At 35.3% G+C, this 15,106-nt stretch overlaps 1 protein-coding gene across 6 annotated transcripts in view; it reads right to left on the bottom strand.

Moving 5' to 3' along the window:
* LOC144451224 (AP-5 complex subunit beta-1-like) overlaps positions 1–15,106 on the bottom strand; it is a 219,229-nt gene that overhangs the window by 99,814 nt on the left and 104,309 nt on the right. For all 6 annotated transcript variants that reach the window (XR_013482294.1, XM_078142207.1, XM_078142058.1 and 3 more), the window contains 2 exons: positions 11,265–11,400; positions 6–141 (listed from right to left, as the gene is read on the bottom strand). Coding sequence is in view for 5 of the 6 variants with exons in the window: in XM_078142207.1 (XP_077998333.1) it covers positions 6–141; positions 11,265–11,400 (272 nt within the window). In the remaining variant the exon portion in view is untranslated. The remainder of the gene's footprint in view (positions 1–5; positions 142–11,264; positions 11,401–15,106) is intronic.

The raw sequence follows: 15,106 nt of genomic DNA, 5'->3' as shown, positions 1-15,106 counted from the left end.
CTTACCTCTGAAAACCAGGTCTGTGTTATGATACTTTAACACATTTCTACAAACGCTAAGAAGTGAGTTTCCAAGAGACCACCCATCATTACTACACAGGTCACTGCTCACCAGTAGTTGTTGTAAAAATATCAGAACAGACTGCAATAGAGGACAAATAACAATTTGTAGATGTGTTGTTGTGATAGCATTCTACATTGTAGACATGTTGTGATAGTATTCTACATTGTAGACATGTTGTTGTGAAAGAATTCTACATTGTAGACATGTTGTTGTGATAGTATTCTACATTATAGACATGTTGTTGTGATAGTATTCTACATTGTAGATGTGTTGTTGTGAAAGTATTCTACATTATAGACATGTTATTGTGAAAGTATTCTACATTATAGACATGTTGTTGTGATAGTATTCTACATTGTAGATGTGTTGTTGTGAAAGTATTCTACATTGTAGACATGTTATTGTGAAAGTATTCTACATTATAGATATGTTGTTGTGATAGTATTCTACATTGTAGATGTGTTGTTGTGATAGTATTCTACATTATAGATGTGTTGTTGTGATAGTATTCTACATTGTAGACATGTTGTTGTGAAAGTATTCTACATTATAGATGTGTTGTTGTGGTAGTATTCTACATTGTAGATGTGTTGTTGTGATAGTATTCTACATTGTAGACATGTTGTTGTGATAGTATTCTACATTGTAGACATGTTGTTGTGAAAGTATTCTACATTATAGACATGTTGTTGTGAAAGTATTCTACATTATAGATGTGTTGTTGTGATAGTATTCTACATTGTAGACATGTTGTTGTGAAAGTATTCTACATTATAGATGTGTTGTTGTGAAAGTATTCTACATTATAGACATGTTGTTGTGGTAGTATTCTACATTGTAGACATGTTGTTGTGATAGTATTCTACATTGTAGATGTGTTGTTGTGAAAGTATTCTACATTGTAGATGTGTTGTTGTGAAAGTATTCTACATTATAGATGTGTTGTTGTGATAGTATTTTACATTGTAGATGTGTTGTTGTGATAGTATTCTACATTATAGACATGTTGTTGTGGTAGTATTCTGCATTGTAGATGTGTTGTTGTGATAGTATTCTACATTGTAGATGTGTTGTTGTGGTAGTATTCTGCATTGTAGATGTGTTGTTGCGATAGTATTCTACATTATAGATGTGTTGTTGTGAAAGTATTCTGCATTGTAGATGTGTTGTTGTGAAAGTATTCTACATTGTAGATGTGTTGTTGTGATAGTATTCTACATTATAGACATGTTGTTGTGATAGTATTCTACATTGTAGACGGTAACAGGACAAACGCCCCCTGGACAAACGCCCCCGGACAAATGCCCCCGTAGGACAAATGCCCCCCGGACAAATGCCCCCGAACAAATGCCTACGGTAGGACTATGGCTCTTCTATTGTATTACAAATGAAAAGACCAAGGATGCTCACGACTTTCTACTATAGTGCTATTGAAAGACGTGATTTCAGGCGGTGTACTTAAAATTTGGTTTTTATCACTTCTATTGTTTTATGAATGAAAAGAGCAAGATGGGTGTGATTTCGAGCGGTGTACTTAAAGTATGGTTTTATCAGATGTATTGTTGTACGAATGAGATCAGCGTGCGAAATTAATGCCGGTCCTTCGGCCCGAGACCAACAGATTTCTGTTCGGACCGACAGTTTTTCAGAATTACAACAACGTATCGGTCCTTATCCATGTGTGTGGCCATGATCAAAACAAACTGACAGAAAACTTATAAACTACTTTGAAAATGGCGTTTTAACTAATAAAGAAGGCAGGTACACTTCGTAAAATATCTTCAAAAAAACAGTAAAAAAAATGCGTAGTCTGATTGCTTTCAATTTGATGAATATGATGATATACGTCCTGTCAGGTTGTAATCAACGTAAAAACTTAGAAATGTTGCATTTTTGTTGCCATTGTTGTATCTGGAAAATTACTGCATTACTGATTTCGAGCGGTGTACTTAAAATATGGTTTTATTACTTCTATTGTTTTATGAATGAAAAGAGCAAGATGGGTGTGATTTCGAGCGGTGTACTTAAAGTATGGTTTTATCAGATGTATTGTTGTATGAATGAGATGGGTGTGATTTCGAGCGGTGTAGTGTGTACGAAAAAAAAGACTAAATTGCTGTGCTGTAAGTGGTCGAAAAGGTGTGAAGTCTGAAATATCAAAGAAATATACCTATAAAAGAGCAGTTTAAATCAAAGTTTTTACAGTCAAACTTCAGAACTGTTCGTTCAAATATCTCTGCACCAGCGTATTATCATGGAGTTTGTTCACAGTAATCACGGGAAGATGAAACTTGTTTATCAAGGTTACGTTTACGTGAAACAGAAAGATCTAGTTAATGGCGTTGTATCATACGAATGCGAAAAGAGAAGACACAGTAATTGTAAGGCCAAAGTGAAAGTTCGTGGGAATGAAGTGGTAGGTCATGTAAAGGACCATACCCATGCTGTTGACCCAAGTCGACATGAAGTCCTAACCGTCAGACAAGACATGAAGAGAAGAGCCATTGATACTGAGGAGACAGCACAACAAATTATTACACAGGCAGTCCAGGATATATCTGAAGCAGCATCGACTCAAATACCACCTATTAGACATATTAGGCGCGGAATAAGACGTTATAAGCAAGTCAATGGTGCCCCTCATCCCATTCCACAGAATGCTGCCGATATGGAGATTCCTGATTAGTACAAGGTATGTAATAATTATCAAATATTGATAAATTTCATGATTACAATACCTTCTAAAATAATGTATGTTCCCGGTTTTTAAGTATGCATGTGATAAATTATGATATATGTACTCATGTAATTTCAATTTCATTTTTGCAGAAAATGGCTGATGGGGAGGATTTCCTTTTATATGACAGTGAAGACAGTGATCAGCGCATGCTGTTATTTTCCACTGCTCAAAATATGAGACTTCTAGAAAATTCGTCTGACTGGTTCGCTGATGGGACTTTCAAAGTCGTTCCCGAGTTGTTTTTTCAACTTAACACTATACATTCTTTAAGTGCTGGTCATGTTATACCATGCGTGTATGCCCTGCTCCCGAACAAACAACGTGAAACTTATCGACATCTTCTACAACAGCTCAACAATATCCATCCTAACCTAAACCCACGTAGTGTGCTCATTGACTATGAACAGTCTGCGAGCAGTGCCATCAAGGATGTCTTTCCAGAAACCACCGTCAAAGGGTGTTTTTACCACCTCTCCCAGAACATATATCGGAAAGTTCAATCAGAAGGATTGCAACAATTATACCAGTCTGATGCTGACTTTGCATTGAGTGTTCGCATGTTACCAGCTCTTGCATTCGTGCCAGAAGATGAAGTCCTAGATTCATTTGAAACATTACAGCAGGAGATGCCATGGCCAGCAGAAGCAGACCCCATCGTTGATTATTTTGAAGATACTTACATTGGTAGAGGACGCCGACGTGGCAGACGACCGCCTCGCTTTTCCATGACGATGTGGAACATGCATGACCGACTGATCGATGATCTTCCCCGGACCAACAATTCCGTAGAAGGATGGCATAACCATATGCAGGCTAACATAACATCACATCACCCTAACATCTGGAAATTTCTCAAAGTGTTGAAGAGGGAGCAGGCTCTGAACAACGTTATCATTAATCAGATCATCGCAGGTGACCCAACACCACCACAACGAAAAATATACAAGGAGTCAGAGACCAGGATCAGAGAAATTGTTGCCGATTTCGGCAACAATTTCTCTGATCCTGGTCTCTGACTCCTTGTATATTTTTCGTCATGTGCTGGACTTTTTGCGGGGAATAGCCCACAACCTCCAGTTTTGAATATTGTAGTACTGTCATTTATGAAATCAGATTCCAGAGTTCTACTCAAATTGTTGCCGATTTCGAGAATCGTCATGTGCTTGACTTTTTGCGGGTAGTAGCCCACAACCTTGAGTTTTGAATATTGTAGTACTGTTTAGTATTTATGCAATCAGATTCTGGAGTTCTACACTTATGCAATTCCTATTAACTGCATTATTTACAAATCAAATCAAATCCCATGTTTATCACACTATGTTTGTTTGTATTTTTCTTTACTGTCATCACAATTTCAGTCTAATGCCCGAAATAAAATGTGTATGTGTATATAACAATGATTGTGTTTGAGTTTAGTCATTTTAAAATATCAGTACATCACCGACCGAAATCACACATTTCTTGGTTGAATTAAATATCTTCCCAGGCAGCTTCAATCCATTCATCAATAATACAATTTACAAGTGATAAAGAGCGTATTTTAGGTAAGCCGGCCCCAATGCGCCTTTCTCAGCCCCATTAGCGGCTTTATTAGCACGCCTTATAAGCTTTATAAGCACGCTTTTGGTAATAATACAATAAAGGTGATAAACCCATATTTTAAGTGTACTTCCCAAAATCTAGATATTTTTGATCTCTATTCGTAGGCAACAACAGTCCTATCGGGGGGCATTTGTCCGGGGGGCATTTGTCCTATGGGGGCATTTGTCCGGGGGCGTTTGTCCGGGGGGCGTTTGTCCTAGAACCATTGTAGACATGTTGTTGTGATAGTATTCTACATTGTAGACATGTTGTTGTGATAGTATTCTACATTGTAGATGTGTTGTTGTGATAGTATTCTACATAATAGATGTGTTGTTGTGATAGTATTCTACATTATAGATGTGTTGTTGTGATAGTATTCTACACTGTAGACATGTTGTTGTAATAGTATTCTACATTGTAGATGTGTTGTTGTGATAGTATTCTACATTATAGATGTGTTGTTGTGATAGTATTCTACATTATAGATGTGTTGTTGTGATAGTATTCTACATTGTAGACGTGTTGTTGTGAAAGTATTCTACATTGTAGACATGTTGTGATAGTATTCTACATTGTAGACATGTTGTTGTGATAGTATTCTACATTGTAGACATGTTGTGAAAGTATTCTACATTATAGATGTGTTGTTGTAGTATTCTACATTATAGATGTGTTGTTGTGATAGTATTCTACACTGTAGACATGTTGTTGTGAAAGTATTCTACATTGTAGATGTGTTGTGAAAGTATTCTACATTGTAGATGTGTTGTTGTGGTAGTATTCTACATTGTAGATGTGTTGTTGTGGTAGTATTCTACATTGTAGACATGTTGTGAAAATATTCTAAATTGTAGATGTGTTGTTGTGAAAGTATTCTACATTGTAGACATGTTGTGAAAGTATTCTACAAGTCATAGATGTGTTGTTGTGATAGTATTCTACATTATAGACATGTTGTTGTGAAAGTATTCTACATTGTAGATGTGTTGTTGTGGTAGTATTCTACATTGTAGATGTGTTGTTGTGGTAGTATTCTACATTATAGATGTGTTGTTGTGATAGTATTCTACATTGTAGACATGTTGTGAAAATATTCTAAATTGTAGATGTGTTGTTGTGAAAGTATTCTACATTGTAGACATGTTGTGAAAGTATTCTACAATTCATAGATGTGTTGTTGTGATAGTATTCTACATTGTAGACATGTTGTAATAGTATTCTACATTGTAGATGTGTTGTCGTGGTAGTATTCTACATTATAGACATGTTGTTGTGAAAGTATTCTACATTGTAGATGTGTTGTTGTGATAGTATTCTACATTGTAGATGTGTTGTTGTGATAGTATTCTACACTGTAGATGTGTTGTTGTGATAGTATTCTACATTATAGACATGTTGTTGTGATAGTATTCTACATTGTATATGTGTTGTTGTGATAGTATTCTACATTGTACATGTGTTGTTGTGATAGTATTCTACATTGTAGATGTGTTGTTGTGAAAGTATTCTGCATTGTAGATGTGTTGTTGTGATAGTATTCTACATTGTAGATGTGTTGTTGTGAAAGTATTCTACATTGTAGATGTGTTGTTGTGAAAGTATTCTACATTATAGACATGTTGTTGTGATAGTATTCTACATTGTAGACATGTTGTTGTGATAGTATTCTACATTATAGATGTGTTGTGAAAGTATTCTACATTGTAGATGTGTTGTGATAGTATTCTACATTGTAGATGTGTTGTTGTGAAAGTATTCTACATTGTAGATGTGTTGTTGTGATAGTATTCTACATTGTAGATGTGTTGTTGTGATAGTATTCTACATTATAGACATGTTGTTGTGATAGTATTCTACATTGTAGATGTGTTGTTGTGATAGTATTCTACATTGTAGACATGTTGTTGTGAAAGTATTCTACATTGTAGATGTGTTGTTGTGATAGTATTCTACATTGTAGATGTGTTGTTGTGATAGTATTCTACATTGTAGATGTGTTGTTGTGATAGTATTCTCCATTGTAGATGTGTTGTTGTGATATTATTCTACATTGTAGATGTGTTCTTGTGAAAGTATTCTACATTGTAGATGTGTTGTTGTGATAGTATTCTACATTATAGATGTGTTGTTGTGATAGTATTCTACATTGTAGGCATGGTGTTCTGATAGTATTCTACATTGTAGACATGTTGTTGTGATAGTATTCTACATTATAGATGTGTTGTTGTGATAGTATTCTGCATTGTAGATGTGTTGTTGTGGTAGTATTCTGCATTGTAGATGTGTTGTTGTGATAGTATTCTACACTGTAGATGTGTTGTTGTGATAGTATTCTACATTATAGACATGTTGTTGTGATAGTATTCTACATTGTATATGTGTTGTTGTGATAGTATTCTACATTATAGATGTGTTGTTGTGAAAGTATTCTGCATTGTAGATGTGTTGTTGTGAAAGTATTCTGCATTGTAGATGTGTTGTTGTGATAGTATTCTACATTGTAGATGTGTTGTTGTGAAAGTATTCTACATTGTAGATGTGTTGTTGTGAAAGTATTCTACATTATAGACATGTTGTTGTGATAGTATTCTACATTGTAGACATGTTGTTGTGATAGTATTCTACATTATAGATGTGTTGTGAAAGTATTCTACATTGTAGATGTGTTGTGATAGTATTCTACATTGTAGATGTGTTGTTGTGAAAGTATTCTACATTGTAGATGTGTTGTTGTGATAGTATTCTACATTGTAGATGTGTTGTTGTGATAGTATTCTACATTATAGACATGTTGTTGTGATAGTATTCTACATTGTAGATGTGTTGTTGTGATAGTATTCTACATTGTAGACATGTTGTTGTGAAAGTATTCTACATTGTAGATGTGTTGTTGTGATAGTATTCTACATTGTAGATGTGTTGTTGTGATAGTATTCTACATTGTAGATGTGTTGTTGTGATAGTATTCTCCATTGTAGATGTGTTGTTGTGATATTATTCTACATTGTAGATGTGTTCTTGTGAAAGTATTCTACATTGTAGATGTGTTGTTGTGATAGTATTCTACATTATAGATGTGTTGTTGTGATAGTATTCTACATTGTAGGCATGGTGTTCTGATAGTATTCTACATTGTAGACATGTTGTTGTGATAGTATTCTACATTATAGATGTGTTGTTGTGATAGTATTCTGCATTGTAGATGTGTTGTTGTGGTAGTATTCTGCATTGTAGATGTGTTGTTGTGATAGTATTCTACATTGTAGATGTGTTGTTGTGATAGTATTCTACATTGTAGATGTGTTGTTGTGATAGTATTCTACATTGTAGATGTGTTGTTGTGATAGTATTCTACATTATAGATGTGTTGTTGTGAAAGTATTCTGCATTGTAGATGTGTTGTGGTAGTATTCTGCATTGTAGATGTGTTGTTGTGATAGTATTCTACATTGTAGATGTGTTGTTGTGATAGTATTCTACATTATAGATGTGTTGTTGTGATAGTATTCTACATTGTAGACATGTTGTTGTGATAGTATTCTACATTGTAGACATGTTGTTGTGATAGTATTCTACATTGTAGACATGTTGTTGTGATAGTATTCTACATTATAGACATGTTGTTGTGGTAGTATTCTACATTGTAGATGTGTTGTTGTGATAGTATTCTACATTGTAGATGTGTTGCTGTGAAAGTATTCTACATTGCAGACATGTTGTTGTGATAGTATTCTACATTGTAGATGTGTTGTTGTGATAGTATTCTACATTGTGGATGTGTTGCTGTGAAAGTATTCTACATTGTAGACATGTTGTTGTGATAGTATTCTACATTGTAGACATGTTGTTGTGATAGTATTCTACATTATAGACATGTTGTTGTGGTAGTATTCTACATTGCAGACATGTTGTTGTGATAGTATGCTACATTGTGGATGTGTTGTTGTGATAGTATTCTACATTATAGATGTGTTGTTGTGATAGTATTCTACATTGTAGACATGTTGTTGTGATAGTATTCTACATTGTAGACATGTTGTTGTGATAGTATTCTACATTGTAGACATGTTGTTGTGATAGTATTCTACATTATAGACATGTTGTTGTGGTAGTATTCTACATTGTAGATGTGTTGTTGTGATAGTATTCTACATTGTAGATGTGTTGCTGTGAAAGTATTCTACATTGCAGACATGTTGTTGTGATAGTATTCTACATTGTAGACATGTTGTTGTGAAAGTATTCTACATTGTAGATGTGTTGCTGTGAAAGTATTCTACATTATAGACATGTTGTTGTGATAGTATAATACATTGTAGACATGTTGTTGTGAAAGTATTCTACATTGTAGATGTGTTGTTGTGAAAGTATTCTACATTATAGATGTGTTGTTGTTGTTCTCCTCTTATCATCAAAATTTAGCACGTAACTTGTATGAACTTCAGCTTTTGAATGGTATACAGTGCTGTTTACATGCAATGATTTCGAGTGAGGGTGATACTCTTATGCTTGGAGCAAATCGAATCAATAGCATACCCCGGTATTATGGACAAAATTATTGCGCTGTATGTCGCGATATGCCTTCTCTAAGTTTTCCGTGGGTATTCATGTGTCTCCAAAATTACAACATTACTATTTCCTAGCAGTTTCATTTATTTTGCCTATTTCAAAACTAAGGGGAACATACATGGACACTTCAAATTAATAAATGTACCCACCAACACAGGCAATAGTCAGGTAATGTGCGTAAACATCAGCAAAGGGGAGATTGTAGTTTTCGTTTACTGATGTCTATCATAATCATCAGCAATTATTAACATCTCCACTAACTAGACCCAAACAACTAACATCTCCACCAACTAGACCCAAACAACTAACATCTCTACTAACTAGACCCAAACAACTAACATCTCTACTAACTAGACCCAAACAACTAACATCTCTACTAACTGGACCCAAACAACTAACATCTCTACTAACTAGACCCAAACAACTAACATCTCTACTAACTAGACCCAAACAACTAACATCTCCACTAACTAGCTATAGACCAAAGCAACTAACATTTCCATCAACTAGACCCAAACAACTAACATCTCTACTAACTAGACCCAAACATCTAACATCTCCACTAACTAGACCCAAACATCTAACATCTCCACTAACTAGACCCAAACAACTAACATCTCAATCAACGAGACCCAAACAACTAACATCTCTACTAACTAGACCAAAACAACTAACATTCCCACTAACTAGACCCAAACAACTAACATCTCTACTAACTAGACCCAAACAACTAACATCTCCACCAACTAGACCCAAACAACTAACATCTCTACTAACTAGACCCAAACAACTAACATCTCTACTAACTAGACCCAAACAACTAACAACTCCACTAACTAGACCCAAACAACTAACATCTCCACTAACTAGACCCAAACAACTAACAACTCCACTAACTAGACCCAAACAACTAACATCTCTACTAACTAGTCCAAAACAACTAACATCTCTACTAACTAGACCCAAACAACTAACATCTCTACTAACTAGACCCAAACAACTAACATCTCAATCAACGAGACCCAAACAACTAACATCTCTACTAACTAGTCCAAAACAACTAACATCTCCACTAACTAGACCCAAACAACTAACATCTCTACTAACTAGACCCAAACAACTAACATCTCAATCAACGAGACCCAAACAACTAACATCTCTACTAACTAGTCCAAAACAACTAACATCTCCACTAACTAGACCCAAACAACTAACATTCCAACTTACTAGACCCAAACAACTAACATCTCTACTAACTGGACCCAAACAACTAACATCTCTACTAACTAGACCAAAGCAACTAACCTCTCCATCAACTAGACCCAAACAACTAACATCTCTACTAACTAGACCCAAACATCTAACATCTCCACTAACTAGACCCAAACATCTAACATCTCCACTAACTAGACCCAAACAACTAACATCTCCACTAACTAGACCCAAACAACTAACATCTCAATCAACGAGACCCAAACAACTAACATCTCTACTAACTAGACCAAAACAACTAACATTCCCACTAACTAGACCCAAACAACTAACATCTCTACTAACTAGACCCAAAGAATTAACATCTCCACTAACTAGACCCAAACAACTAACATCTCCACTAACTAGACCCAAACAACTAACATCTCCACTAACTAGACCCAAACAACATCTCCACTAACTAGACCCAAACAACATCTCCACTAACTAGACCCAAACAACATCTCTACTAACTAGACCCAAACAACTAACATCTACACTAACTAGACCCAAACAACTAACATCTCAATCAACGAGACCCAAACAACTAACATCTCTACTAACTAGACCAAAACAACTAACATTCCCACTAACTAGACCCAAACAACTAACATCTCTACTAACTAGACCCAAACAACTAACATCTCCACTAACTAGACCCAAACAATTACCATCTCTACTAACTAGACCCAAAGAATTAACATCTCCACTAACTAGACCCAAACAACTAACATCTCCACTAACTAGACCCAAACAACTAACATCTCCACTAACTAGACCCAAACAACTAACATCTCCACTAACCCAGACCTAAACAAGTAACATCTCCACTTACTTGACCTAAACAACTAACATTCCCACGAACTAAACCCAAACGACTAATATCTCCACTAACCCAGACCTAAACAACTAACATCCCCACTAACAAGATTCCAAAACCAAAGTTCACTGCAATCAGCCCACCACAATTGCACACACACATGCAAACAAATACACACACCTCTATGTCAACCTCAGAACTTTACAGTTTTGTTTTGCTAATAATATCAAAACTTACATTTTGTGTAATTTCCTTTTCTTCAGCAGCTCTTTCTAATATCAACAAATAGTGTCCCAGATCTTCTAAAATTGCTGATATTGGAGTACAAATAGACTGGTCTGTTAATGCTCTCAGTACATCTACAGAGAATGAACTGTAACAAAAAGTCTTGTCTGTTAATGCCTTCACTACAGAGAATGAGCTGTAACAGAAGGTCTGGTCTTTTAATGCCATGCCTTCAAATTACTATTAAGTACACTAGATTTAAACTAAATGCCTCTCGTTAGGGAATCACTAATTATGCAAATTATCTAAAAAGTACCGCCAATGGCATTGTAGCACAACTGAACAGTTTAAAAGAATGTTTATCCATATTCTAGTCCATGTTTCCAGGTGTTCATTTGCTGATTGACTATATCCAGTTGCCTATCCAACCATGTTGCTATCTTTGTGATATACACGATCATTTGGCTGTTGCTATGGGCATGGTCATATTGCTAGATATACTTGCATACATATTTTAATGTTTTTGTTCACTTGTGTATGAATTCCAGATATTATCTTTGCAACATACATGATCATTTGGCTGTTGCTATGGGCATGGTCTTGTTGTTAGATATATGTGCATACATTTTTTGAATGTTTATTCATTTGTTTTTCAATTCCTGTTATCTTTACAATATATGTGATTACTTGGCTGTTGCTATGGGCGTGGTCTTGTTGCTAGGCAAATTTACATAGTTTTTTTACATTTTTTGAAAGTTTTTATTCAATTGTCTATTAATCCCCGTCATCTTCACAATATATGTGATCATTTGGCTGTTGCTTTGGGTGTGGTCTTGTTGCTAGGACATTTGCATACATACTTCCATTTGGCTGTTGCTATGGGCGTGGTCATGAATGCTAGGGATATTTGCATACATTTTTTGAATGTTTACTCACTTGCCTACCACATGATGTTGTTATTTGACCAAAATATACTGCCATTTGGTTGTCGCTAAGGGCATGGTCATGGTTGCTAGGGCCAATTGTGTCAAAATATTTTGAAGAAAATCTGCAGAATAACACTTCTAGAAACATCTCACCAAGTTTCAGTCTCATTGACCAAGTACTTTTTGAGATGTAAAATTCACATTTTTTACACCTAATTTGCATACAACTAATGAGATCATTATATGCTAAATATTTCTACATTTATATACCCACAGATGCATCCCTTTTACATTTCAGCCCAATCCACTGAACAGTTTTGGAATTATAGGTTTTTGACCAAAAATGACACATTTTTAGCCCTAATTTGCATATTACTAAGGGAATCATCGTGTCATGAACAAATCTTAATTTACTCACCCCTAAGAATCTTCCCATCAAATTTCATACCAATCTGCCCAGTAGTTTTGGAGTTTAAGTTTTTTTACCAAAGTTACATTTTTTGACCCAAAACCCACATCTCTGATGCAATCATTTTCATTTGAACAATTTCCTGACTAGACACCAGAAGTAATATGACCACCAAATATCAAAGCAATCGGTCCAGCAGTATTTGACTTTAAGTTGTTTACACACACACACACACACACACACACACTTTGCCATGCCTACTATAGCACTACTGAACCGTATCAGTTCAGTTGTGCTAAAAACTATGGTAACAGGCTTTCTTTGGGACAAGTGTGCTTTCTTAGGTGTATGTATGTGCCAAATTATACGGAATTTTAAGAGTGCATGATACTGCTTAATTTCATGAATTATGCAAATCTTTTATTAAAACAGTAAGCTATATCAACAAATTTTATAGGACATATCCGCTTTGTTATGGTTAATGCATTCCTGCAAAAATTAGCGTCAAAAATCCTATTACGGTGCGTCTTTACCAAAATTGCATGCACTCTACATGTAAATACGTTATAAATGTAAATACATGTACATGAACACATCAGTGTCATTCTCCTGCACACCGTATACAAGTACATAGTTTGCACTTCCAAAAAGAAAACATTTATATGCAACATTGAACAATACGCTATACAGTGGTTTAACTTCATCTTTCTAGACTGTCGATTTTCTATGGTAATCACTCTCTAAAAATATGTGCTCTGAGAACGAACTCCGGATGAATCTATGTTAGAGCGGTTCTCGTAGTCGGGACCGTACAGAGTACATAAAACTACATTATGATACAATACTGCAATCCACAAACTATTAGTTCCACGACACGAAGTATGAACGACAGCATGAACTTTAAATTTGACAGAGACACAGTTGTCAAAGTTTGATACAAATTTTGTGTCGCTGAGGAGAACTATTAATTTGGTATACACCAAGATACTTGTTTATTCTTCACCCCAGATTCGAAGCTTCGAAGAGCATGTAGTGACCTGTAAATTCACGTAATGCGTTCGATCCTGTAACGAAGCTCAAAAAAAACTATCAGATTTAGTGAGAATGAAATGGTGATGTGGCTGTATAATTTATCTATGTGAAGTTTTCAGCACTGACTACTGTCCATCGATGTGGTCTATTTAATCATCGCTTCGTCTGTGAGAGAATGATCGTACTATTGATGGAAACCCTTATGAAAGACTCTAACCACGTCTGTTAATAAGTAACCAATCAAGTGGATAAGTAATGATAATATCACGTCATTTCTAAACTACCCAAACGAAATGGTCATGGGGCACATGAAACTGTTGAAACGTTTTGCATACGATGGGTCATATTCTAATTTCACAGGTCACACTACACAGAGATTTAGAACTTGAAGATAGTTACAATCAGAACTGACTAAATCCATGATGCCTTGTTCTACAACTTCAAAGCAAAGATGACAACCATACATTTGCCAAGAGTAAGCCCCATTTGCCCCTGTTTATGACATGTCCCCAGTGTCACATACATACAAAAAAATGCGTCCCAAGTGTCAAATATGGCGTCAAATATGCATGAATAACACATTAACGCGACCTCTGAATTATATTGAAATTGAAGTATGCATTCTTAAGATATACCCTAATTACAAAAAACAATTAATTATGCAAATTATTCATTAACACTGTAAGGTACATCAACAAACTTTATAGTACATACCGGTATATACGTTTTCTTATGGTTAATGTATGTACTAAATTATATTGAAATTGAAGTATGCATTCTTAAAATATGGCCTAATTACCGAAAATCATTAATCATGGAAAGTGTACAGATAGTGAGATGAAAACTGGAAAGAGAAGTCAAAATAGGTCCTGGGGGGAAAAAATGTTTCAAATGCTATTATATTTTGAAGTTAGACAATACACACCAATGTTTGTTGCAAATCTCTGTTGTGTTTGTGTTATATGCAATTTCTCTATCTCATGTTCCCTGCTAGAAACAAATACCAGATTCCGTAAGGGTGTAGTCTTGCAATTTCATCATTTATGCAAGAAATTTAGCTCTATATCTGTGATTTTTCAAATCCCAAGCTTGCCATCCTCGACTTCACTCGGCTTTCGTGATCCCCTACATGTACGGGATATGCACACCTGTTTCCAGTGCAAATAATACACAAAATTACGCATCAGAAAGTTTACATACTTCATGGTAAGCATCATAACAGTTTAACAACTATCATTGCCCTACTACGTCACTGGGTAAGTGTACACATTCCTGTTTCACGATCAGACATACCATCTGCTCCAAATCCTGTAAGGTTCTGCTTCCAACTTTCATCAACTTTGTCACATATAATTTTTGTCAAGATTTTGTTGAGTGGCACATCCTCACAGTACACTAATTATATAGAGGTCAATGTATAGGTCACCAGTATGGATACATTATTGCGAACCCATGCACAATGTACTGCTGAATAGAAATATCAATTT

Source organism: Glandiceps talaboti, chromosome 1 (genome assembly GCF_964340395.1).
Source record: "Glandiceps talaboti chromosome 1, keGlaTala1.1, whole genome shotgun sequence".
Lineage (NCBI taxonomy): Eukaryota > Metazoa > Hemichordata > Enteropneusta > Spengelidae > Glandiceps > Glandiceps talaboti.
The sequence above is the reverse complement of the archived record's forward strand: the minus strand, read 5'-3'. Positions and strand labels throughout refer to the sequence as shown.